The sequence below is a fragment of the Trachypithecus francoisi genome, unplaced genomic scaffold (assembly GCF_009764315.1).
Source record: "Trachypithecus francoisi isolate TF-2019V2 unplaced genomic scaffold, Tfra_2.0 Lachesis_group12, whole genome shotgun sequence".
Taxonomy (NCBI): domain Eukaryota; kingdom Metazoa; phylum Chordata; class Mammalia; order Primates; family Cercopithecidae; genus Trachypithecus; species Trachypithecus francoisi.
The window spans coordinates 71,711,303-71,736,551 of NW_022681457.1; the positions used below are offsets into that span (position 1 = coordinate 71,711,303).

At 45.4% G+C, this 25,249-nt stretch overlaps 1 protein-coding gene across 3 annotated transcripts; it reads right to left on the reverse strand.

The window, feature by feature from the left end:
* Window positions 1–1,840: 1,840 nt before the first annotated feature.
* On the reverse strand, window positions 1,841–25,232 carry SHISAL2A (shisa like 2A). Of its 3 annotated transcripts, none has more exons than XM_033226350.1 (3): window positions 24,697–25,232; window positions 15,317–15,456; window positions 1,841–2,116 (listed from the first exon to the last, which is right to left on the reverse strand). In XM_033226350.1, exons 1-3 carry the CDS (start codon window positions 24,708–24,710, stop codon window positions 1,866–1,868), a joined length of 405 nt encoding a protein of 134 aa, XP_033082241.1. In that variant the 5' UTR covers window positions 24,711–25,232; the 3' UTR covers window positions 1,841–1,865. The 3 variants fall into 3 exon arrangements, with proteins under 3 accessions (XP_033082241.1, XP_033082242.1, XP_033082243.1); XM_033226351.1 differs by lacking the exon at window positions 24,697–25,232 and adding an exon at window positions 19,945–20,354; XM_033226352.1 differs by lacking the exon at window positions 24,697–25,232 and adding an exon at window positions 16,607–17,707.
* Window positions 25,233–25,249: the final 17 nt, after the last annotated feature.

Sequence of the window (25,249 nt, forward strand, 5' to 3'; positions counted from 1 at the left end):
CACAGGTCCTAGAATAGAATGGACACCACTAAGTGTACAGTAAATGGACAAGGGTGCTGGGTTTTGAGTGCTGAAAATAGGCTGGGTGCAGTGGCTCACACCTGCAATCCCAACACGTTCAAGACCAGCCTAGGCAACATAGCAACCACCGTCTCGATAAAAAAATTTTTTAAAAATTAGCTGGACACAGTGGCACGCACCTGTAGTCACAGCTACTTGGGAGGCTGAGGCAGAAGGATTGCTTATGTCAGGAGTTTGAGGCTGCAGTGAGCTATGTCTCCACTGCACTCCAGCCTGGGTGACAGAATGAGACTGGCTCAAAAACAAAAACAAAACAAAACAAAACAAAAAAGAGTGCTGCAATAAAAGAGCACACACACATACATACCACCACCACCACTACCACCATCAACAACAACAACAAATGAAGCAAGACCAGAACCAAAATCTCTTGACTTCCAGCCTAGAATACTTCTGTGGGTGACTCACCCTGTCTTGCCACCCCACCATGTACCCTTTGGCTTGGCCTCAGGCACAGGTATCTAAGAGTGATTCTTTCACTGTTGCCAAATCCAGCAGCAGGTCATGTCATTGTCTGAAATGTCAAGAGCTGCTTTTGGTGGCTGCTCAGTTGCGTCTCCACAGTCCTTGTCTTGCATTCCCAAGACGAAGCCTAAAAGCCATTGCCAAAGTTAGGAGAGCAGCCAGAAGGGAGGGCTGGCAGTCAGCATCTTGCCCTAAGATTCCTTTGCAATCAGATTAATAATAAAAAATGTTAAAAATAATAATAATAGCTAACACATAGTGCCTTCCATTTGTCAACACTTTTCTATGTACTTGCGTGGACTCAGTAATTTAGTCCTTCCCCAAGTTCTATGAGGAAGGTACTACTATGATTCCAGCTTATATAGATGAGAGGACTGAGGCACAGAGGTTAACTAGCAAGTAAGTGACAGGGGCAGGATTTTAACCAGGCATTTGGCTCCAGAGTTTTTCAGTATTACATAGTTTACTGCTATTGTCCATTTGTAATTTAAAAAGTCTTTTAGCAGGATTACTATGTTATCATCCGTTGGTAATTTTAAAAGTCTTTTAGCAGGTCAGGTGTGGTGGCTCACATTTGTAATCCCAGCACTTTGGGAGGCCAAGGTAGGCAGATCACTTGAGGCCAGGAGTTTAAGACCAGCTTGGCCAACATGGTGAAACCCCATCTCTACTAAAAATACAAAAATTAGCCAGGCATGGTGGCGCACACTTGTAGTCCCCGCTACTTGGGAGGCTGAGGTAGGAGGATCACTTGAACCCAGAAGGTGGAGGTTGCATTGAGCTGAGATCATGCCACTGCACTCTAGCCTGAGTGACAGAGTAACAGAGCAAGACTCATCTCAAAAAGAAAAAAGTTTTCTAGTACTTTAACATTTATGAAGTGAGTTCAAGTCCATCACCTCATTGAACACTTGCAATAACCCAGCAAGGGGACCGAGGCTCAGGAAGACAAGGGATTTTATCAAGGCCACACAGTGGCAGAGCCCACCCTCTGGAGCCTGTATTCAGTCTGATAACCATTCATTCATTCATTCATTCTTCTTTTTTTGTGATGAGGTCTTGCCCAGGCCGGAGTGCAGTGGCGTGATCATAGCTCATTGCATGGAGTTGTTACTGACCATTTTTCCTAGGAGTCATGTCAAAGTTCCTTGGCTCACAATAGGCCAAGCAGAGCAGTATGGCAGGGTCCACAGCAAGGCTGGGTATCTTTGCTAGGAAAAGCCCTCATTTATCCTGCTAGGCTCTAAAGTCCCTTCCCACTCCCACCTGTCATTGAAGAGACTCCAGAAGGGGATGCTGTGGAGACATTTATTGAACGTTTATGGGACTGGTCCACATGGGTCAGGGTTGGGTGCAGAGGCTTCCTCGGGTCTGCCTGGAATGTCACTGGTGGTCACTGTGGCCATGAAGCAATGATGGAGGAGGCGTTTGGAGTTCACAACCTGCCCCTCATTGCTCTCCAGCTGTGGGTTCGAGCAGGGGTAACTCTGCCGAAGAGGGCTCACTCTTGGCACTTCTGCCGCCATGCCTGTGTTCACACCTTGGCAGTCAGGAGAAACCTCTTCGGGGCCTGGAAAACAGCAAACTGAGGGTGTGGGGCTCTCTTCTTCCCCATCAGGATAACACCCCCCAGCTGACTTCTCTGGTGCTTACCTTGGGCAGTGCATCATTTGTTTAACATGTATTTATTAACAATACACCACATCATGCACTGACAGCTGTCAGTGTTGCTCAAGAACTTGTAGTTTGGTGGAGGAAACAGACAAGAAACAATCGTTAAGAGCTATGAAGACTTGACCTTCACCATAACCTTATGAGGTAGGTACTATTAGAAATCCATTTTATAGATAAGAATACAGGATTACCACACAGTTAGTATGGAGGGGAGTGCTGGACATTTTTTAAACATAGATTGTTCTCGCTTTGAGAATAGATTCCATGCTTCTCTTTGTCAAGCGACTTATCTTCTCTTTTCCTCTTAAATCAAAGCTTGAAAGGAAGTCCACTTGGCCTTATTATTGTCTACCTTCCATTCACGACTTGTTCAGCTGCAACTTACTTGGTTCTGCCCCCACTATATACCTTCAAACTATTTGTCACTAAACCCATGGTCACTTCTAAATCCTCATTTCCCTTGACTTATCAGGAACATTTAACATTATTTATTATTTTAAATTTTACTTTACCAGTTATAGGACTCTGATTCTTTTTTCCTTTTTCTTTTTTTAATCAGGAGCATTTGACACAATTGAACATTTCTGTCTTTCTAGATAAAATTGTATCAAGTGTTTAAGCCAAAAATTTGAGTCATCTCTCGCACCTTCTATCTCAGCCCTTTCACAAAGCCAGGTCCTGCTGGTTCCACCTAATAGCCATCTGCAGTATCCACCCATTTCTCTCCATCCTCAAGGCTACCACCTTAGGTCAGGCTTTCATCTTCTTCTGCCCAGACCCCTGGAACAGCCTCCAGTGGGGGCCCCTCCATCACGTCCTCCATGCTGTAGCCAGAGAGATCTAAGATCTTTCTAAGATCAAGTGATCTTAGAAATCTATGTACTAAGTGAGCTATGTACTGTTCTTTCTGAAAGCTTTCAATCTCTTTCCATTACCTGTGCTCCTTGAGATGGCATCTCATTGTGGCTTTAATCTGCATTTCCTTAATGACTAATGAAGTTGAACATATTTTCATGTGCCTATTTGCCACCTATATGCCCTTTTAAAAAAACTATTTTATTTTGAGATAGGGTCTTGCTCTGTTGCCAAGACTGGAGTGCAGTGGCTCGAACATGGCACACTACAGCCTTGGCCTCCTGGGCTCAAGTGATCTTCCTACCTCAGCCTTCTGAGTAGCTGGGTCTACGGGTGTGTAGCACCATACCCAACTTTTTTTTTTTGTAGACATAGGGTCTCATTATATTGCTCAGGCTGGTCTTGAACTCCTGGGCTCAAGCTATCCTCCTGCCTTGGTTTCCCAAGTTGCTGGGGTTACAGGCCTGGACATTTTAAAACATAGATTGTTCTCTGTTCCTCTTTAATGAAGTGTCTGTTCAAGTCTTCTGCTCATTTTCTAATGGGATCATTTGTTTTCTTAATGTTGAATTTAGGGTGTTCTTTATATATTTTGTTTTATTTATTTATTTATTCATTTATTGAGACGTATCACTCTGTCATCTAGGCTGGAGTGCAGTGGCATGATCTCACCTCACCACAACATCCATTTCCTGGGTTCAAGCGATTCTCCTGCCTCAGCCTCCTGAGTAGCGGGATTATAGGCTTGTGCTACAAGACCTGGCTAATTCTTCTTGTATTTTTAGTAGAGACGGGGTTTCACCATGTCAGCCAGGCTGGTCTCGAACTCCTGACCTCAAGTGATCCGCCCACCTGGGCCTCCCAAAGTGCTGGGATTACAGGTGTGAGCCACCCCGCCCGGCCCCAACAGATTTTTGACAAAGGTGCAAAACCAATTCAACTGGGGAAGAATAATCTTTTCAATAAAGGGTGTTAAAACAACTAAACTTCCATAAGTAAAAAATAAACCTTTACCTAGATCCCACACCTTGTACAAAACTTATCTCAAAAAAGATCTAAATGTAAAGCCAGGAGATGGAGACCATCCTGGCTAACAAGGTGAAACCCCGTCTCCACTAAAAATACAAAAAATTAGCCGGGCGCGGTGGCGGGCGCCTGTAGTCCCAGCTACTCAGGAGGCTGAGGCAGGAGAATGGCATGAACCCAGGAGGCGGAGCTTGCAGTGAGCCGAGATTGTGCCACTGAACCCCAGCCTGGGCGACAGAGCGAGACTCCGTCTCAAAAATAAAATAAAATAAAATAAAATAAAATAAAATAAATCTGTTGGACAACCTCATGACGTCAGTCTACTTCTGGACCATATTTTGATCTATGCATGTGTCCTTCCCTCATCCAATACCACACTAACCTCATTACTGTTTATCATTGTTGTTATACAATAAGTCTTAAAATTGGGTAGTGTGATTTCCTCCAACTTTACTATTCTTTTTCAGTATTACTTTGGCTATTCTAGTTCCTTTGTCTCTCTATATATAAATTTGAGAATTAGCTTATCTATTGAATGAACAAACAAAAAAAGCTGCCATTTTGGCCAGGCACAGTAGCTCACACCTGTAATCCCTGTACTTTGAAAGGCCAAGAAGGGAGAATTGCTTGAGCCCAGGAGTTCAAAACCAGCCTGGACAACATGGCAAGAACCCACCTCTACAAAAATAAAAAATTAACAGGGTGTGGTAGTCCCTCTCCAATTATGGGGGTCTGAGCAGCTGCCAGCCAAGCCTCAGGGGAACCCCAGGGGCTTCCAGAAGTTACAAGACCTTGGCTCAAGTCCTCATTCTGGTATTAAACATTGTGCTACTTTGTGCCAAACCCTTCTCCTCTCTGGATCTCAGTTACTACTTCATAAAATGGAATAGAAAATATGACTGGCCTAATTTTCTGTTTATTTTTCTGTGAATTCTTTTCCATTGAGCTCCTTGGGAGGCTGAGGTGGGAGGGTCACTTAAGCCCAGGAAGTTGAGGCTAGATTATGCCACTGCACTCCAGCCTGGGTAACAGAGCAAGGCCCTGTCTCAAAAAAAAGGGCGGGTTGCAATTTTTATGTTTACTATGTTAAGTTTTGCAATTCATGAACATAGTGTATCTCTCCATTTTAGGTCTTCTTTGATTTCCTTCATCAGCATTTTGTAGTTTTTTTGTTTGGTTGGTTATTTTTAGAGACAGGGGTCTCCCTCTGTTGCCCTGGTTGGAGTACAGTGACATGATCATAGCTTACAAGTGAGCCTTGAACTCTTGGGCTCAAGGGATGCTCCCACCTCAGCCACATGCCATCATGCCTGGCTAAGCATTTTGTAGCTTTCTCTTTTCTTGAGACAGAGTCTTGCTCTGTCACCCAGACTGGAGTGCAGTGGTGTGATCTTGGCTCACTGCAGCCTCCGCCTCCTGGGCTCAAGCGACCCTCCCATCTCAGCCTTCCAGTAGCTGGGACTACAGGCACACACCACCATGACCTGCTTTTTTTTTTTTTTTTTTTTTTTGTAGAGACAGGAGTCTCGTCATGTTGCCCAGAATGGTCTCAAACTCCTGGGCTCAAGTGATCCTCCAGTCTTGGCCTCCCAAAGTGCTGGGATATTGTAGTTTTTAACATACAGACCCTGCACATGTTTTGTTAAATTTTACCTAAGTATTTCATTTATTTTGGAGTAACTGTAAATGGTATTATTGTGTTTTTAGTTTGGGTTTCTAATTTTTTGTTAGTAGTATATATAAATACAATTGATGCTTGGTTTTGACTTTACTGTAACCTTGCTAAACACATTTAGTTCTTTTTTTTTTTTTTTTTTTGATATGGAGTCTCGCTCTGTTGCCCAGGCTGGAGTGCAGTGGCAAAATCTCTGCTTATGGCAAGCTCCGCCTCCGGGGTTCATGCCGTTCTCCTGCCTCAGCCTCCCGAGTAGCTGGGATTACAGGCACCTGCCACCATGCCCGGCTAATTTTGTTGTATTTTTAGTAGATACGGGGTTTCACCATGTTAGCCAGCATGGTCTTGATCTACTGACCTCATGATCTGCCCACCTCGGCCTCCCAAAGTGCTGGGATTACAGGCGTGAGCCACTGTACCCGGCCCAAACACACCTAGTTCTAACAGGTTATTTTGTGCATGTTTTATAGACACCTTGGGATTCTTTGTTATTTAAGCTTTCATTTTAAGGCATTCCAACTGGTACAGGGATTTACTTCAACCTTCTCTTCAATACAAGAATCCTTTTAGCTGAATCCCATATTTAGCCTTTTCCTGATTACCTTCCATGGATAGAGGTGTTTTTTTTAAAAAAAACAAGACAAAACAAACCCAAGGATTACAAATTTGTGAGTGAAATACGGCCAAGAGTGATGGAGTTGCTCTCTGCAGTATTTCAGGTATACTCTAAATAAGTTCTACCTTTATTGACTCAACATCCATCTCCCTGTGGCTTTCCCCACTGATTTCAGCTCTGTTCTCTCGATCCTCATAAAAATGTCTGATCCTCTTGTCCCAGAACAACCTGGCAGAGATCTGAGGCCCTAGGCTGTGAGCCCGGAGTCTCCTCTGTTCTAGGCCAACTATCCCCAGCTCTTTACCTAATCCTCACATGACCTGGTTCCCAGATCTGAAGTAGTCACCTGCCTCTGATCACCTGATTGGTTAAAGTCCATCTCAAATTATGGGGCTCTGAGTAGCTGGCCAGCCAGGGCTCTGGGGAATCCCCCGGGCTTCCAGGAGTTACAAGACCTTGGCTCAAGTCCTCATTCTGGTATTAAATCATTGTGCAACTTTGTGCCAAACCCTTCACCTCTCTGGATCTGTTACTACTTCATAAAATAGTGTAGAAAATACAACTGGCCTAATTTTTCTACTTCTTTTTCTTTGAACTCCAAGTTCTGAAGGATTCTGTCTACATAATAGACTGCAATTATTAAGTACTATTTTTTTCCATTCTGTATTAATCAAAGAGCTCTGATCAGCAGGAGAGCACCTATGTTAATTACCCCCTGGAACTGATATAATTCTAGCTCAAAGAGAAGAAACTTGGTGCCAGTAAAACCTTTGCAATGTTGTAGCCAGGTGCAGTGGTGCACGCCTGCAATCCCAGCTACTCAGGAGACTGAGGCAGGAGAATTGCTTGAACCTGGGAGCCAGAGGTTGCAGTAAGCCAAGATGGTGCCATTGCACTCCAGCCTGGGCAAGAGGGCAAGACTCCGTCTCCAAAAAAAAAAAAAATTGTTTGGCCGGGCGCGGTGGCTCACACCTGTAAATCCCAGCACTTTGGGAGGCCAAGGCAGGTGGATCATGAGGTTAGGAGTTCAAGACCAGCCTCTGGCCAAGATGGTGAAATCCCATCTCTACTAAAAATACAAATATTAGCCGGGCGTGGTGGCAGGTGCCTTTAATCCCAGCTATCCGGGAGGTGGAGGATGCAGTGAGCCGAGATTGCGCCACTGCACTTCAGCCTGGGCGACAGAGCGAGACTCTGTCTAAAAACAAAACAAAACAAAAAAAACCTTTGACATATTGGAGATTGCTCAAGAATCCCCACTGCTATATTTGGGGACCCTCAGGAAATTGAAAACCAAAGTCGGGAACCTACAGAATAGACGATAAAAAGTTCTTTCTGAGATGTGATGGCTGCTGAGTTCTATCCAACTGAAAGTTAAAATAGATCATCACTCCTTTGCTTCCAGACCTTCTACTCTACTAATGTGACCTGAGGTTCCACTCACTTTTTTTTTTTTTTAGCAATTACATCACATTTTTGGCTTATGCGGGAAGCTGTTAAAAAACAAACAAACAAACAAAAAACAGTTAGGCCAGGCGTGGTGGCTCACACCTGTAATTCCAGCACTTTGGGAGGCTGAGACGGGTGGATCATCTGGGGTCAGGAGTTCGAGACCAGCCTGGCTAACATGGTGAAACCCCGTTTCTATTAAAAATACAAAAATTAGCCAGGTGTGGTGGCAGGTGCCTGTAGTCCCAGCTACATGAGAGGCTGAGCAGGAGAACTGCTTGAACCCGGGAGGTGAAGGTTGCAGTGAGCCAAGATCACATCACTGTACTCCAGCCTAGGTAACAAAGGGAGATTCCATATCAAAAAAAAAAAAAAAAAAAAAGGTTTTTTAAAAAAGAAAATGGTATGTTTGAGATTACTAACATGTAAAAATTGAAGCACCTAATAATAATTAAAGTGAGAACTACTAATTGGTAAAAAGCCTGCTATGTGTTTGAGACTAATTAAATACCAGTAAGCACCATTTCTAGTTTTTGCAACAACTTCCTTAGTAGGAATGATGGTACACATTTTAGAGTAAATTGAGGTCGAGAGAAAAATGACTTGCTTAAGGCCACACACTGAGAGCAGCAAGGCCAAGATTAGAGCCAGGTTTTCTGGCATCTCTGCTCAGCGCTGTGCCTTCTCTCCTTTCTCCAAGGACCTCTGTGGCCAGTCCCCCATTACCTGGGGTTCTCAACCCTGAACACGGGCCTAGCCTGTGATGACCAGCTTGGAAAGGAGTTCTCAGGTTCTCCCCGTTTGGAGATGAGTCAAAACAAACTCATCACGGAGTGAGGCACGTTTGGTTCCTTGGTGTTACCTCTCAAGTATGGTTAATTAAAAAGCAGTGGGCTCTGAGGTGACATGACTGAGCCTTCTGTGGAAGGTGGGAGGGGCTGATGAAAGTCATTCTGCAGTATAGGGACAGCTGCTGCAGGGAAAGGTCTCTGGCTGGGAGGCAAAGGCTTGGCCACCAATTGGCTGGGTGACCTTAGGCACATAACGGCCTCTCTCTGGGCCTCAGCTGCCCCATCTATACAGTGAGAGCATCAGACTTTATTTTTAGGAGCCTTTGAGTTCTAGTTGATGAGAATGGCTGACTAATGACCTCTTCACCAACACCTTTCAGAAGAGCATAAGAATTGTACTCTTTAATTTTCTGCCCAATGTTTTAGTATCTTATTAAATGTACCTAGATATCACCTCTACATTAACCTCACTGACCTCATCTGCAAAATGGGAGTTGATAATACAGGCAGAGTAGTTGAGCAGGTTGAAGGGGACGATGTGTTTGAAGTCCTTAGCACAGTGCCCAGCTCAACAGTAGGAACTCAGTCACTTTTCTGATCTAGCCACTTCCTCACAAAGTACCAGAATAAGAAAGTTATGGTCTTCATGGCCATCCCAAGTTAAAGTTATGGTCTTCATCGCCATCCCAAGTTTGGGGATGGGATGCGTGTGGGGGTGATGGGACAGAGTACAGAATGCCTGGGCAGGGAAAGAAGCCTGTTTCAGAAACTGCTTTTCCATTTACACTCTGCTCTTGCCAAGGCACTCCCCACCCCACCCCTGCTCCATACTCAGAGACAAGGACCCCAAGGGACAGTGCAGTGATCATAGGCTTTAGAGTCTGAGAGATCTGGGTTGACATTGCCGTGACACATGCTCACTGGCTGTGTGGACTTAGTTCATCTCCCTTGGCTGAGCCTTGGTTTCCTCTGCTATAAAATGGGGGTAAAGGCCTCTCTCTATGTCCTATTGAAGCGCAAGAGAGCAAACAGAAATGAAAGTCTGTCAACAGTAAAGCTCTGATGAATGTAAGATAGTGGGCCTATAACCGTCTCAGATGCAGAAGAAGGCTCCTGGGTTGATGCTCTGGGTGCAGAGGGAAGGAGAGGACAACACTTAATGAAGAAGAAGGGGAGGAACTAAGAGCTGAGTTTGAGCAAAAGGCAGAGAGAACCTAAAGCTGTTATTTAGTAAAAGGTCAGGCAATGCACTTTTCTTCTTAAAAATAAGAAGCAAAAAGCAAGAGGACATGCTGTCTCAAATCCTCGTGACTGAATAATCCAGCTGGTGGCTGAGCAGTGAAAAGCAGGAGGATGGTTTCCACTCACAGGGCCGAGGGATGAACTGTACTCCCCTTGAGCCAGAAAAGTAGGACCTAGGGGATCGGTAGGGTGGGGTGAGCCTAGGAGCATAGAGCACAAGTCAGAACATCCCATAGTCCTGCTCTAGGAGGATGGAAAGAGCAGGACTTTGGAGGCAGAAAGACATGTTTGATTTCCAGCTCCACAATCACAAGCTATGTATGACCCCTTGTGCAAATTATCTAAGCTCTCTGAGACCTGATTGTTACATCTGTAAAATGGGTTATAATGAGACCTACCTCACTGGGATAGCTGGAAAGATTAGAGGAGATGGTGCGTGTGAAATTTCAAACAGTATCTGGCACATTGTAGGGATGCCCTTTTCACAGCAACAGGGATAAGGAGAGGAAGGAGGGTGAAGGGGAGAGTTGGCTCTGTCACTCATTCGGTGACTTTGGATCTCAGTTTCCTCATCTGTAAAATGAAAGTAATAACATGATCTATACCCTACCCAGTTACCATAAAGAGCAAATAATATGGTACATTTAGAGCTAGTTCATTCCTTTTACCTATGGTATCAATATTTCATTATTCTATTATACCACAGTTTATGATCCATTCCTCTACCTATGGACATTTAGTTTCCAATGTGACAGGTTCTCAAGATGTCTGTCCTCTTCTAATGCAACTATTTCTTTAAGGCAGCTAATTAGAAGTAGAATTACTGAGTAACAGGGTATATATAAAACTAACAATTCTATAATATTGATAATAACATATTGATAATTAATTATATAATAATGAAATATATTATATATAATTATATATAATATATAATTATATGTGATATATCTATCTATTATTAGATATATTATTTAAATAGATAGTACCAAAATTCTCTATAAAGTGGTTGTACCAATGTATACTCTTACCAGTAGTATATGAGAGTATCTGCTTCCCCCACCCCAACCTTCCAAACTTCTCACTTTTAATATGATACATTTTTGGGCTTTTGCCAATGTAATTTTTTTTTTTTTTATAAAGGTGTTTCTTTTTTTTTTTTTTTTTTGAGACAGGGTCTTGATCTGTAGCCCAGGCTGGAGTACAGTGGCCGATCTTGGCTCACTGCAACCTCCACCTTCTGGGCTCAAGCAATCCTTCCACTGCAGTTCCCCAAGTAGCTGGATCTACAGGTGTGCGCCACTACGCATGGCTAATTTTTGTATTTTTTGTAGAGATGGGTTTCACCATGTTGGCTAGGCTGGTCTCGAACTCCTGACCTCAAGTGATCTGCCCGCCTCCACCTCCCTAAGTGCTGAGATTATAGGTGTGAGTCACAGTGCCTGGCCTGGATATATCATTTTTGAATTGCATTCCCCTGATTATTAGTAATGTTGAGCATCTTTTCATGTGCATTGGGCATTTGTATTTCTTTTTTAACGAATTAAATTTTTCTCATCTTTTAAGGTGTACTTGTATCAATCCTGCCTTGTTTTATATACAGTTGATTCTCATTATTCAAGGTAGTTATGTTCTATAAAGTCACAGCAAACACTAAATTAACAAATACTGAATTATTGCTCCTAGGAGAAATAAGAGGTTAGGTTTCTGTGAGTCTCTGGTCACATTTTTGTCAACTGATCAATATGTAACTTTGTTTTTCTATGTGTGTTTCTGTTTAAAGTGACCTTATTTAATATGTTACTGATTCACTAACATTGAACTCATGGCCAACAGCACTATAACCTAAAATTCATGTCTCTAAAACAAACAAAAACAGGCTGGGCACAGTGGCTTACACCTGTGAGCACTTTGGGAGGCCAAGGTGGGCAGATCACCTGAGTTCAAGAATTCAAGACCAGCCTGGCCAACATAGTGAAACTCTGTCTCTACTAAAAATACAATAAAAATTAGCTGGACATGGTTGTGGGTGCCTGTAGTCCCAGCTACTTGGGAGGCGGAGGCAGGAGAATTGCTTGAACTCGGGAGACAGAGGTTGCAGTGAGCTGAGATCACACCACTGTACTCCAGCCCGGGTGACAGATCAAGACTCCATCTCAAAAAATAAAAATAAAAATAAACCAGGCCGGGCGCGGTGGCTCAAGCCTGTAATCCCAACACTTTGGGAGGCTGAGACAGGCGGATCACGAGGTCAGGAGATCGAGACCATCCTGGCTAACACGGTGAAACCCCGTCTCTACTAAAAAAAATAAAAAAAATTAGCCGGGCGAGGTGGCGGGCGCCTGTAGTCCCAGCTACTCGGGAGGCTGAGGCAGGAGAATGGCGTAAACCCGGGAGGCGGAGCTTGCAGTGAGCTGAGATCCGGCCACTGCACTCCAGCCTGGGTGACAGAGCGAGACTCCGTCTCAAAAAAATAAATAAATAAATAAATAAATAAATAAATAAACCAAAACAAAACAGTGAAATCACCAATTAAAAATAACAAAAATGCAAAAATCATGGCACTAAATAGACCGAGAAAAGGACACTTGCTTATACTATGAGAGCTGCAAAGAGAAGGCAGAGCATACCTTATTCAATATCACCTAAGATACATGTATAAAACAAATTTTTTGCTACTCTGTGCATGCACACATTTACAAATGACCTCAGAATTGCCTTGAATATTGATGTTGACATTACAAGTAAATTTTAGCAAGTAGGCAAATTTGCAAATACAGAATTGGAGAATAATGAGGACTAATTGTGTATGTGTGTGTGCGTGTGTGTGTGTGCGTGCATAGATATTTAATGTAATATAATATCTTTGCAGTCCATCACTTTTTTTTTAACTTCACATACAGTGTCATATTATTTGTACTTGATGTAGGGACATTTGCCAATCTTTTCCTTTATTTTTTAGAAAATTGGCCGGGCGCGGTGGCTCAAACTTGTAATCCCAGCACTTTGGGAGGCCGAGATGGGCGGATCACGAGGTCAGGAGATCGAGACCATCCTGGCTAACATGGTGAAACCTCGTCTCTACTAAAAAATACAAAAAACTAGCCAGGCAAGGTGGCGGGCGCCTGTAGTCCCAGCTACTCCGGAGTCTGAGACAGGAGAATGGCCTGAACCTGGGAGGCGGAGCTTGCAGTGAGCTGAGATCCGGCCACTGCACTCCAGCCTGGGCGACAGAGCGAGACTCCGTCTCAAAAAAAAAAAAAAGAAAATTATACATTTTATACAAATTCCTATATTTTAATTAGTCTGTTTCTGGACTCTTTCTAGTCTAGGTTTTTCAACTTTGGTACTCTATTCTCTACTCTAGAGTTTCTCAACTGGTACTATTGACATTTTGGGCCAGATAATTCTTTGTTGCAAGGTATTGTCCTCTTTATTACAGGCTGTTAAACAGCATCCCTGGCCTCTGCCAATAGATATCAATGGTATCCCTTCCCCGATTGTGACAACCAAAAATGTTTACAGACATTGCCAATTGTCCTGGGGGAGCAAATTTGTACTCAGTTTAAAACCACTGCATTGCCCAATTCTATTTGTCAATTTCTGTGCCAATATCACAAAACTTATATTTTTAAACAGAAATCCTATATTTTTAAAAATGTCCTGCTGCCTGATAGAGCAAATCCCTCCTCTTCTTTGTTTTCCAAAATTGTGTTGTTCACTCTTCCACCTGTATGCCTCTAGATTAACTTTAGAATTAATTTGACAAATTCCATGAAACATTTTAATTTATTTTTATATATAGGTTAATTTAGGAAAAATTGGCATTTCTATGATATTGAGCCTTTCTATCCACATACATGCCATATCTCCCATATAGTCAGGTTCTTTTATGCCTTTCGTTAACCTTTCTAATTATTCTCTATAAAAGGTGAAACAAGCTGTGTGCAGTGGCTCACACCTGTAATCCCAGCACTTTGGGAGGCCAAGGTAGGTGGATTGCTTGAGGCCAGGAGTTCGAGACCAGCCTAAGCAGGATGGTGAAACCCCATCTCTACTAAAAATACAAAAAATTAGCCAGGTGTGGTGCTGCACGCCTGTAGTTCTGCTATTCAGAAGGCTGAGGTGGGAGAATCACCTGAGTCCAGGAGTGCAAGGCTACAATGAGCCATGATCATGCCACTGCATTCCAGCCTGGGCGACTAGAGTGAGACCTTGTCTCAAACAACACAAAAAATGTTGAAGCCTCAACTGTCTCTGGTCTTCACCAGGCTGGGTCTACCTGCAGACATTTTTCTCTTCCCCTGCCACTGCCTCTCAGGTCTTTCTCACTCCAAGGGGAGCCAGCTGAATCCTTCCACCCTCAAAAGTGACCCCTCCTGCTTTTCGCTGCTCAGACACAGCTGGATTATTCAGCCATCAGGATCTGAGAAGGATTCTTGTGCTGTTGCTTGTTGTATTTTTATTGTTAACTTGGAAAGTTCGTGTTTACAAATGATGGCATTCAGCCCTCTCTTTCTCTGAGAGTTGGCTACTACTACCTCCCCGATGCCTCCTGTCACCCTTCCTTCGTCTTTTTTTTTTTTTTTTGAAAAGCAGTCTTGCTCTGTCACCCAGGCTGGAGTGCAGTGGTGCGATCTCGGCTCACTGCAACCTCTGCCTCCCAAGTTTGAGCGATTCTCCTGCCTCAGCCTCATGAGTAGCTGGGATTACAGGTGTGCACCACCATGCCTGGCTAATTTTTGTATTTTTAGTAGAGACAGGGTTTCGCCATGTTGGTCATACTGGTCTTGAACTCCTGACCTTGTGATCCGCCCGCCTTGACCTCCCAAAGTACTGAGATTACAGGCGTGAGCCACCGCACCTGGCCCAGAGACTTGTATCTTTCATAATACCTTTCAGGAAGTTGTCAAAATGTGTGCAAAAAAGGCTTGTGAAAAAGCAACACTTTTTTTTCTTGGCCCCTTAGAGGCTCTTGATAACCTATACTAATGAAGAAATGCATAGTCTGGAACATCAGATTATTTTAAAAAAACACATACACACAATAAAAGTGCTTGTATTTCGTTTCTGATACATTATGAGTTTGGAAGCAGCAAATTTTAACAATTAATTATATTTTGTTTGAGTCAATATTAAAATCAGTTTGCATTCCCCAAGGCTAAAATTAAAACATCATCTTAGGAAATCCACAACATGGATTAACCTTTGTGTGACAAATGGAGTGTTGTCTACATTAAATTATTTTGACAAACACTGTAAACATGAAGCGTCTGGGATGGAAATGTTTAGATCATGAATCTCCTGAAAAATGTGCTGCTGCTTCTGCCTATTCCAGGAATAGTCATGAGGCAAATGTTCCAAACATCATTTCTACATTTCTCCCCACTGAAAAGGTGCTAGTTTACTGAATACAAGGACATCACCTGGCAACTTCCTTACCTGCTGTCTGTAAGCTCAAGCCCAGGTCCAACTTTGTGTGGGGCTTAGAGCTGATGAACAGGTAGCAGAGCACACAGGCGGTAACAATGAAGGCGAGAAGGACCATTGCTGCTACAGACAGGCCCACGAGAGCGCCAATGCTGGGGAGAGAAGACCGCATGGGAGCTGAGAGTCAGGAGGGGACTCGGGAGGCAGATGTTATAGAAGTGTTGTAGCTAGGCTAGAATGAGTCTGCTGGGAAGAAAATGTACAGAATAAAAATATTTTTTAAGAAATTTAGGTCAGGCACAGTGGCTCATGCCTGTAATCCCAGCACTTTGGGAGGCCGAGGCGGACGGATCACTTAGGGTCAGGAATTCAAGACCAGCCTGGCCAACATGGTCTAAATACTAAAAATACAAAAATTAGCCAGACGTGGTAGTGGCTCCTGTAATCTGTAATCTCAGCTACTCGGGAGGCTGAGGCACTAGAATCACTTGAACTCGGGAGGCGGCAGTTGCAGTGAGCCGAGATCGTGCCACTGCACTCCAGCCTGGGTGACAGAGCAAGACTCTGTCTCAAAAAAAAAAAAAAAAAATTAGTGTTGTGTTGTAGGAATCAGCTTTGACTTTTGCTTTGTCCCTACTTACCTTAAACAAGCTTTCTATGCTTTAGCATGGGAAAGAAAGTGCACCAACTATACGCAAAGGACTCACCACCAAGGACTCATACCTGACCCCGCTCAGCAGCACCATCTCCTTCCCTCCCTACTTTCCTCACCTGCTCCCATCCCAGGGAGCTGGAGATGGTCCTAGGGGACCCCCCATACTGCTGTTTCTTAAGAATCAAGACACATATAGTAGGCCTTAGTTAAAAGCCAGCTGTCCTTCCTTTAGGTAATTTCTTTTCTTTTTGTTTTAAGACAAGGTCTTTGCTCTGTTACCCAGATTGAACTGCAGTGTTGCCATCTCGGCTCACTGCATCCTCAACCTCCTGGGCTCAAGCAGTCCTCCCACCTCAGCCTCCCGAATGGCTGGGACCACAGGTGTGTGCCACCACGCCCAGCTAATGCTTTTGTATTTTTTGAAGAGATGGGGTTTTGCAATGTTGTCCAGGCACTTGAGCTCAAGCAATCTACCCACTTTGGCCTCCCAAAGTGCTGGGATTACAGGCATGAGCCACCACACCTGGCACCTTGTCCCACCGCCCCCCAGTCCCCCGCCCTTTTTTTTTTTTTTTTTTAAATAGAGACCAGGTTTTCTGCGTTGTCCAGGCTGATCTCAAACTTCTGGCCTCAAGCAATCCTCTCACCCCAACCTCCCAAAATGTTGGAATTACAGGCATGAGCCAACCGTGCCCAGCCAAGCCTCAGGTAACTTCTGACCCAACTTCCATGGTTCTGCTCACCACGTCAGTGTCAACTCCATGTCTCAAATACCTCTCCACTGCTGGTCCCTCACCCTCTAACCTCACTGCCTCTGCCCCAGATCAGGCCTTGGTCACCTGGTCTGAAGGAAGAAACAGCTTCCTTTTTTCCTCCCACAACACTCAACACAATACTTCTGACACCAGATGTATGGGTTCTGACACCAGATGTGGGTTTTCCCCCACACATCAAGCAAGTCTCCAGCAGACACCAGCTGGGTGTCCTATAATTTGATTCAATTCTGGCACCATCTCTAGGCAAATAGTGTCAGCTCCCACAGGTTACGGCCTCAGTCCCACAAGACTCCCTCCTGCCCTCCCATACCAATTGCAAGTAGTAGGTTGTCACTTATACTTCTGACCCCCTAGCTATAAATCAGTGTGCCCACGGCCCCTTCCTTGGGTTTGATTAATTTGCTAGGACAGCTCACTGAACTCAGAAAAACATTTACGTTTACCAGTTGATTAGGAAGAAGGATATTACAAAGGATGCAGATGAATGGCCAGATGGAACAGACACATAAGGCGAGGTATAGGGGAGGGGCGTGGAGCTTCCATGTGGTCTCCAATCACACAACCCTTCAGGGACCTCCACATGTTCAGCAATCCAGAAGTTCTCTAAACCCTGTCTTTGGGATTTTATTGGTGATCAACTCAACCTCTGGGCCCTTTCCCCTCCCTGGAGGTTGGAGTGAGGTGGGGCTGTAAGTTTCAGTGCTCTAATCACATGGTTGGTTTCCCTGGCAACCAGCCCCCATCCTGAGGCTCTCCAGGAGCCCACCATGAGTCATCTCATTAGAACAAAAGATGCTCTTACCACCCAGGAAATTACAAGGAATTTAGGAGCTCTGTGTCAGGAACTGGGGGTTCAGAGATCAAATTTTAGAACGAATGATGCTCCTAGCATCTCTATCTACAAGGGCTTTAGGAGCTTCAACTCAGGAACCAGGGGCAGAGACCAAATATGTATTTCTTTTTTTCTTTTCTTTTTTTTTTTTTTTTGAGACGGAGTCTTGATTCTCCTGCCTCAGCCTCCCCGGTAGGCAGGATTACAGACCTCAAGTGATTCCCCCGCCTTCAACCTCCCAAAGTGCTGGAATTACAGGCATGAGCCACCGTGTCCGGCCAAAACCATGTTTAATCAGCCTTATCCTCTCATTGTCTAGGCCCTGGCCTGTGGTAGGCAGTTGGTAAACACAGTTTGGTACCTACTATGCACTCTTCCAATGAGAAGGCATAGGTGGCATCAGGCTTTGTCTTTGCCTACCCTTTCTTCTCTAGCTCTCCTGCCCATCTTCTTCCCTGAATCTGGCCCCAGACTCCTGCCCTTGCCACTTCTGCAGGATTTCACTCCCTGTTAGTTAATGGCTAATTTCACTCAACCAAAACACCTGAGAGCTTTGAAGAGCCTGCCTTCCCATCTAAATAGATTATTGGACTCTCTGCAATGGAACAGTATAGCATATATAGAGACCTTATTAATGATATAGATGTTTTCAGGCAGAGCACTGTGGCTCATACCTGTAATCCCAGCACTTTGGGAGAACGAGGCAGTGGATCACTTGAGCCCAGGAATTCAGACCAGCCCAGGCAACATGGTGAAACCCCATTTCTACAAAAATACAAAAATTAGCCTGTCATCGTGACCACACGCCTGTAGTCTCAGCTACTCAGGAGGCTGAGGAGAGAGGGTAGCTGGAGCCCAGGAGGTGGAGGCTGCAGTGAGCCATGATGGTGCCACTGCACTCCAGCCTGGGTGACAGAGCAAGATGCAAGACTCTGTCTCAAAAAAACCAAAAATGTTTTCAGATCTTTTAGATTTATATATATATATATATATATTTTTTTTTTTTTTTTTTTTGAGATGGAGTCTTGCTCTGTCGCCCGGGCTGGAGTGCAGTGGCACAATCTCGGCTCACTGCAAGCTCTGCCTCCCCGGTTCACGCCATTCTCCTGCCTCAGACTCCTGAGTAGCTGGGACTACAGGTGCCCCTCACCACACCCGGCTAATTTTTTGTATTTTTAGCAGAGACAAGGTTTCACCGTGTTAGCCAGGATGGTCTCGATTTCCTGACTTCGTGATCCACCTGCCTCGGCCTCCCAAAGTGCTGGGATTACAGGCGTAAGCCACCGCGCCTGGCCTAGATCTTAATATCTAAGATAAGGGATAAATTTTTATGAACTTATTGATAATATTCATTGAAAAGAGCAAGGCATACTACTAATTACATGGCATAACCCCAATTTAACTAAATAAGTATACATAGATACTTAACTATACACATGTACACAATCAAGGTTGATGGAGATACACCAACTAACAGGCTGTCTCTGGGCAGTTCAGGATGTGGATGTCCTGTCTGGAGCCCCTTGGATCTTATCAGTGTGGAATACTCTGATATTCTGGTCAAAGTTTCCTTCTACTTTTTTTTTTTTTTTCTGAGACAGGATCTCACTCTGTCACCCAGGCTGGAGTACAGTGGCACCATCATGGCTCACTGCAACCTCAACCTTCCGGGCTCAAGTGATCCTCCTGCCTCAGCCTGTCGAGTAGCTGGGACTACAGGCATGTGCCACCACACTGGGCTAATTTTGATATTTCTTTGTACAGACCGGGTTTCACCATGTTGCCCAAGGTTGTGTCCAACTCCTAGGCTCAAGCAATCTGCCCGCCTTGTCTATCCTGGCCAAAGTTTCTATTGCCAACAGCTGTTATCTCTTCGTTTGAGGGGTTTCTTGGGCCCAGAACAGGCTCCGTGGACATATTGGCAAGTCAATAGTGCAGGATAATCAATGCTGTCCTTACCCCATCAGCCCATGACCAATGACTGACAGAAATTATTAACTAAATATCCAGTTTCCTGGCCATCAGGTGGGATAACCCTGAGGAGTACAGTCTACACTGGCTGGCAGAGTTTAAGCTCCAGTTACCCCTGGTGTAATTTGCTTGGTAATACACCATTGTTGGCTTCTTCCCCTCTCTGTCTCACTTTCTCATCCTCTACCAGTGATTTTTGGGATCACTTTCCACGTAAACTACTTGCCATCAAATCCTCATCTCAGAGTCTTCTGGTGAATCCAAGCTTAGACATTGGATTACTCATGACTTCTTTCTCTTTTCGTTTCTCTTGTGCTTTTCACATTTTTTACATTGAGTATGTAGGGCTTTTCAGTTCTTCAGTTACTTTAATTAAACGTTGTTTTCTCATTTGAGATACACTTACTGTTCATAGGGCTGTTATCTGGGAGACTTGTGCTTCGCTTGGGACCCGTGTGTGGGACAACTCTGGGTACCTGGATGGAAAGGGCCTCTCTTGAAGAGTGAGGGGGAGAGTTTTGTTTGTCCCCGTCTACCATTCTTTCTCCAGCCTTCTTGTCCATCCTCTTCCGTGACTCTGGGGTGATATGTCCCAGATGGGAGGTCAGTCAGGGGGCAGACACTGTCTCTGCTGATCTGTCCTGGTGACAGAGGAACCAAACTCCAAGGACAGAGTTGGGAACAACAGGGTAGGCTCCAAAGAAGGTCTGTGCTTAGCATGAGATGAACTTCAAATGATCAGAGTTGTCCCATGGTGAATGTACTGCCTCAAGCGGGGATGAGTCCCTGTCATGGGAGAAGCTTGTGCAGGACACATGAAAGAGTTACATCTTTCTTTTTTTTTTTTTTTTTTTTTTTTGAGACGGAGTCTCGCTCTGTCGCCCAGGCTGGAGTGCAGTGGCCGGATCTCAGTTCACTGCAAGCTCCGCCTCCGGGTTTACGCCATTCTCTCGCCTCAGCCTCCCGAGTAGCTGGGACTACAGGCGCCCGCCATCTCGCCGGCTAATTTTTTGTATATTTTAGTAGAGACGGGGTTTCACCGTGTTAGCCAGGATGGTCTCGATCTCCTGACCTCGTGATCCGCCCGTCTCGGCCTCCCAAAGTGCTGGGATTACAGGCTTGAGCCACCGCGCCCAGCCAGAGTTACATCTTTCAATGAAGTTAGAGATTCCTACCCTGCATAGGAAATTGGATTAGAGAGCCTCAGGCCTTCGAGGATTTCACTGTTCTGACTCTGAAAGATCAAAACCCACTATGACTCCTAAGAAAGAATTGGAGGGACAGCCTAACAACCAAGGGCTTTGGAGTCAGGTAGTTCTAAGTTCAAATCCCGGTTCTGCCACATTTAAGCTGAAAAATCACTTTACCACTCTGACCTTCATTTCCTTCATTTATAAACGTTTCTATCTCACCAGGTGGTGGGAAGGACGAAATGAGGTGCTGTAGACACGGTCTGACCACAAACTCTGCCTTCCGGCAAGGCTGCTGTCTTCTGGCTCACACCCTGGTGAAAAAACAGAACTAGTGATGGAGGAGGGTGTTTGGCAAGTGGACCAGACAGTGTGACAGCACCAACTGCTTCTGCACAGGGTGTCTTCACTTCCTGAGGCACAATTTTAAAGATAGCAATTCTCCTTGAGCACTGTCTCTCCCAGGAAACAGTGCTTACTTACCTGGAGATTTTGACGTTTTTAAGGACTGGCTTTCATGAAAAGAGACAAATGGAATTTACAGCAAAACAAGGTCTCCACTCTGCAATATGCTCTGTTAGGAGCATGCCGGAAGAGTTATTTCAAGGTTCAGAGCACGTTGATGCCCTAGACATCCTGAGGACTTTCAGTTCCTCTCCTGCACTTTGCAATTGTCTGTGGTATTTATGAATCACATTCTGTCTGAGTCCAGGAAGAGTCACCCTAGAGCCTTTTAGCCACTTGGGGTCACAGAATGGGAACACACTGACATGGGAAGCGACCTCAGAGATCAGCCCATCCAAACCCCAACGAGAGCATTGTCTGAGCCGCTAAAGCATGCCACGTCAGAGTTTCCAGGGCAACGGAAGGGACCACAAGACACAAGAGCTGCAGAGGGAAGAGGCAGTGGAAGAGGGAAGGAGTCCTGGCTGGGTGCTGAGAGAATTACTCACCTCTGTGTCCTCAGGGGCCAACACAGTGCCCAGAAGACACTAGAGGGTCAGTGAGTATTTTTCAGATCATCTGAGTGGATCAGGTTATAAGAGAGATTCAGACAGTAGTAGACAGGACAAGCCAGGGCTTGGGATGAGACAGGCCTGAATTTTCAATCCAGCTCTGCCACTGTCTTTCACTGGGACACTCCCAGATAGTAACTTAACCTCTCTCAAGTTTTCTCTTGTGTAAAATGAGGAGAAGTGCCAGGGTTGTGAATGCGTGAGAGCATCTAACCTTTGGAGAGTCTTAGGTAATGTTCTTTAAATCTCAGTCTGCTACGATATTGCTAGGAGATCTTGGACAATTCACTTCCACACTGAATTTCACTTCCCACACCTATGAACCAAGGAAAAGGAACTCTTATTGAGCACCTACTATATGCACTGGTCACTTTCATGTGTGTTATTTCTCTTAGTTCTTACAACAATTCCATCACAAATATCTCTATCACCATTTTAAAGTTGAGAGAAAATACCAGAAAGTTAAATAACTTTTCCAATCCACCTAGATAATAAGTGACAGGTTCTGACCAGCCCCAAAGCTCCACACTGTCTCTGTACTTAAAGGGAGGTCAGTACCGTCTTATTTCAACACCCAGCTCAATGCTAACTACACAGTGGGCCTTCAACAAAACTTCATTGTTTCACTTTAGGTGAATGCTGTGAAAGTGCCCTAGCAAGTATTACCACAGTGAGAGAAATCTGATACAGAAAAATTATCACAGTGAGAGAAATCTGACATAGCCGACTCCATCTTGCCTCTAACTTTCCAGCTGTCTTTCTTAATTCCTGGGCACAGGCCAAGTTAACTGTAAGAGGAATTTAGTTTATAGTTTAACCCTAAACCAAAGATGACAACAGCCCCTTCCTAAAACTAACACCCTCCTTGCTCAGGGACGGCAACTGCCTTTGTTAAACTAACAAATTAACCACAAGGTTAGAATTATGGCTCAGGAGTCATGTAGCTGGAGGTCACATGATTTGTAATCTCCTCAACTCCTCCTACAGGAGGAGTTGTAAAACCTAAAACTGGTGTTTGAGGTATCTTTCAGACCTTGCATTTTGATAGGCCAGTTGGTGCCACCTGGACTAGTAACCCATACTAGAAACTGGCTCAACTGGTTTTGTGAGCCCCCCTACCCAGCAACTGACTCAGCGCAAGAAGGTAGCTTTGATCCCCCACAATTTTATCCTTAATCCAACCATTTGGCATTCCCTATTTCCTAGCCCTGTCTGCCACCAATGCTTGAAAAACCATAGTCTCTGAATTCTCTGGTGGGGTGGGGGGTGGGGAATGAGGGTGTGGATTTGAGAATTATGTCCTACTTTGCCACTTGGTTGGCCCTGTGATTATTAAACTCTTTCTTTGCTGCAAAACCTGTTGTTCTCAGTGCATTGGTTTTTCTGGGCAGCAAGCAAAATGAACTTGTCAAGTGATTACCGTTGTATCTCTAAATAAACTGTGAGTTCCTCAGGGGCAGGGAATAATTGATTTTTGTGTCTCCAATGCCTTGCAAAGTGCCTGGCACAAAGTAAAGGCTAGAATGAATGAATGAATGAATGAATGAATATACAGATGAACAGAAAATACATTAATATAATTCCCTGGGTTATAGATAGCACAAATGTGTAGGATCTGATAACCTGGCCATCTGAAAATCATTAAGAATTGTGGATCGAGTCACCTAGAAAAAGCAATAATATTTGTAATTGTCATTGGCATATGTCAAGTTGATTTCATCTCTGTTATGTCATTTGACCCTCACCACTGCCTTAGTCAGAAATCAGGGCAATGATTGATCATCCTGCTGCCCATTTGATAGATGAAAAGCCAGAGACTTGAGAAGTTTTGGTGGCATAGGATGCTGTCCTTTCCCACCCAGAAGGCAGCAGCCTCTGCTCATATACCTCCAGGGACAGGAAAATCGCTAACTATTGAGATGGCCCACTAGATTTTTGCTGATGCCTGTTTCCCAAAGTAGGCTGAGGATCAAGTTCCATTTTCCAGGTGAGGCCTTTGGAGACCCAGAGGGATTGAGACCTATTACCCTCTCAACCCAACACTTAGGTTCCAGCAATGCAACCCCTTCCCTGAACAAATAGGGAAACTGAGGTCCTATGGGTGGAGATTCAACACTTCGAAAATGGCCTGAGCTAGCTTCTGCACTATGCCATTGTCTCGTGATGAACTTGGAGGCAGCTCTGCCTCCCGAGTCTTCTGCCTTAGCTTGAGGATGAGGTACATCCCCAGCACTCACCACAGGGCTTGGCACACACTAAGTGCTCAGTAAAGAGTGCCCGAAAGAATGACTAAATACAAAAGGGAACCAAAGGTTGACGCTGGGCTGAGGCTGGGGTTGGGGTGTAGCACCAGGCAAGGGTTAAGGCTGGAGACTAAGGTTTGGATGTAGATCTAGATATTAATAATATTTGGAGTCAGGATGTGGGAGAAGAGCTGAAGTGGGATTGCAGGCAGGACAGAAGAGGAGGTTGGGGATGGTGATAGAATAAGGTCTAGGGTCAGTACTGGGGAGTGTGGAAAGTCAGGGATAAGGCTGGTGTTGATATTAGGAAGGGCACTTTGGTGGGATGATGACTGGGGTGGAGTTAGGGGCTGCCTGTGAATGTTTGAAGATGCAAGTTGCTGTTAGGGGGAGGCTTGATATGTGATTTGGGATTGGGATGAGGGTGGTGATGGAATGAAGTTTGGGGTGGGGATAGAGTGAGGATTGTTTTGGGTTAGAGGAGGGGGAGGTCCCAGCATGGCTCTAAATAATGGTTGGGGTCAGGATGAGGAAATCCAGCTGAGATGGGGTTTCACGGGATAGTAGGGTTGATGATGTGGGCATGAGGACGGTAAGGGCTGGAGATTGCTGCTGATGTTCAGGTGGGCACTCGGATGAGGGCTGAGGCTGGGGTAAGGAGCTGAGACTGGAGTGGGGATGGAGGCAGGGCGAGGGCCAGGGCCGGTACCTGAGCCACCACATGCAGCTGTGCTCGTAGGGGAAGAAGCTGTGCGGGTCGTCGCAGCAGTACTTGTGGTCGCGGAAGCCGCAGCAGAAGACAGCGGCCGCCTGGCCCCTGGCCGCGGGCAGCTGAAGCCGCGCACCACCTCCTGCTCTGCGCTCACGTAGCTCGTGCAGGCGCCGCTCAGTGCGTCCCGCGCCCGGCCCGCCGCCACCTCGGGCCACCAGACGGCCGGCGAGAGCCCGGCGGGGTAGCGAAGGGACCGAGCGAGAGGGAGCTGAGCCTGAGAACGCAGAGACTGAGAGACTGAGAGACTGAGGGGCCGAGAGAAGCCGACACAGAGACAGAGACAGCAGCGCGGGGCCCCGAGGACCGAGCGGCGGCCAGGTGCGCAGCCCGCGAGGAGGGGAGGCGCGGGCTGGGCGGGCGGCGGCGGTGGGCGGCGGGAGTGACGGCGGCGGGAACGCGGCGGGAGCCGGAGCCGACGCGGGGAGCTGGGCCGAGAGCCGCGTGCTCGCCCGGCTCTGCCTGCGCTTCCCGCCCCCGCCCCACTGCGCTC

What these genes read in the sequence shown, in the direction of transcription:
- SHISAL2A (XM_033226350.1), bottom strand. An exon ending in CTTGAGCTTACAGACAGCAG is followed by an intron (nt 2,117 to 15,316) that starts GTAAGGAAGTTG and finishes GCTGTTTTCCAG; the next exon opens with GCCCCGAAGAGGTTTCTCCT.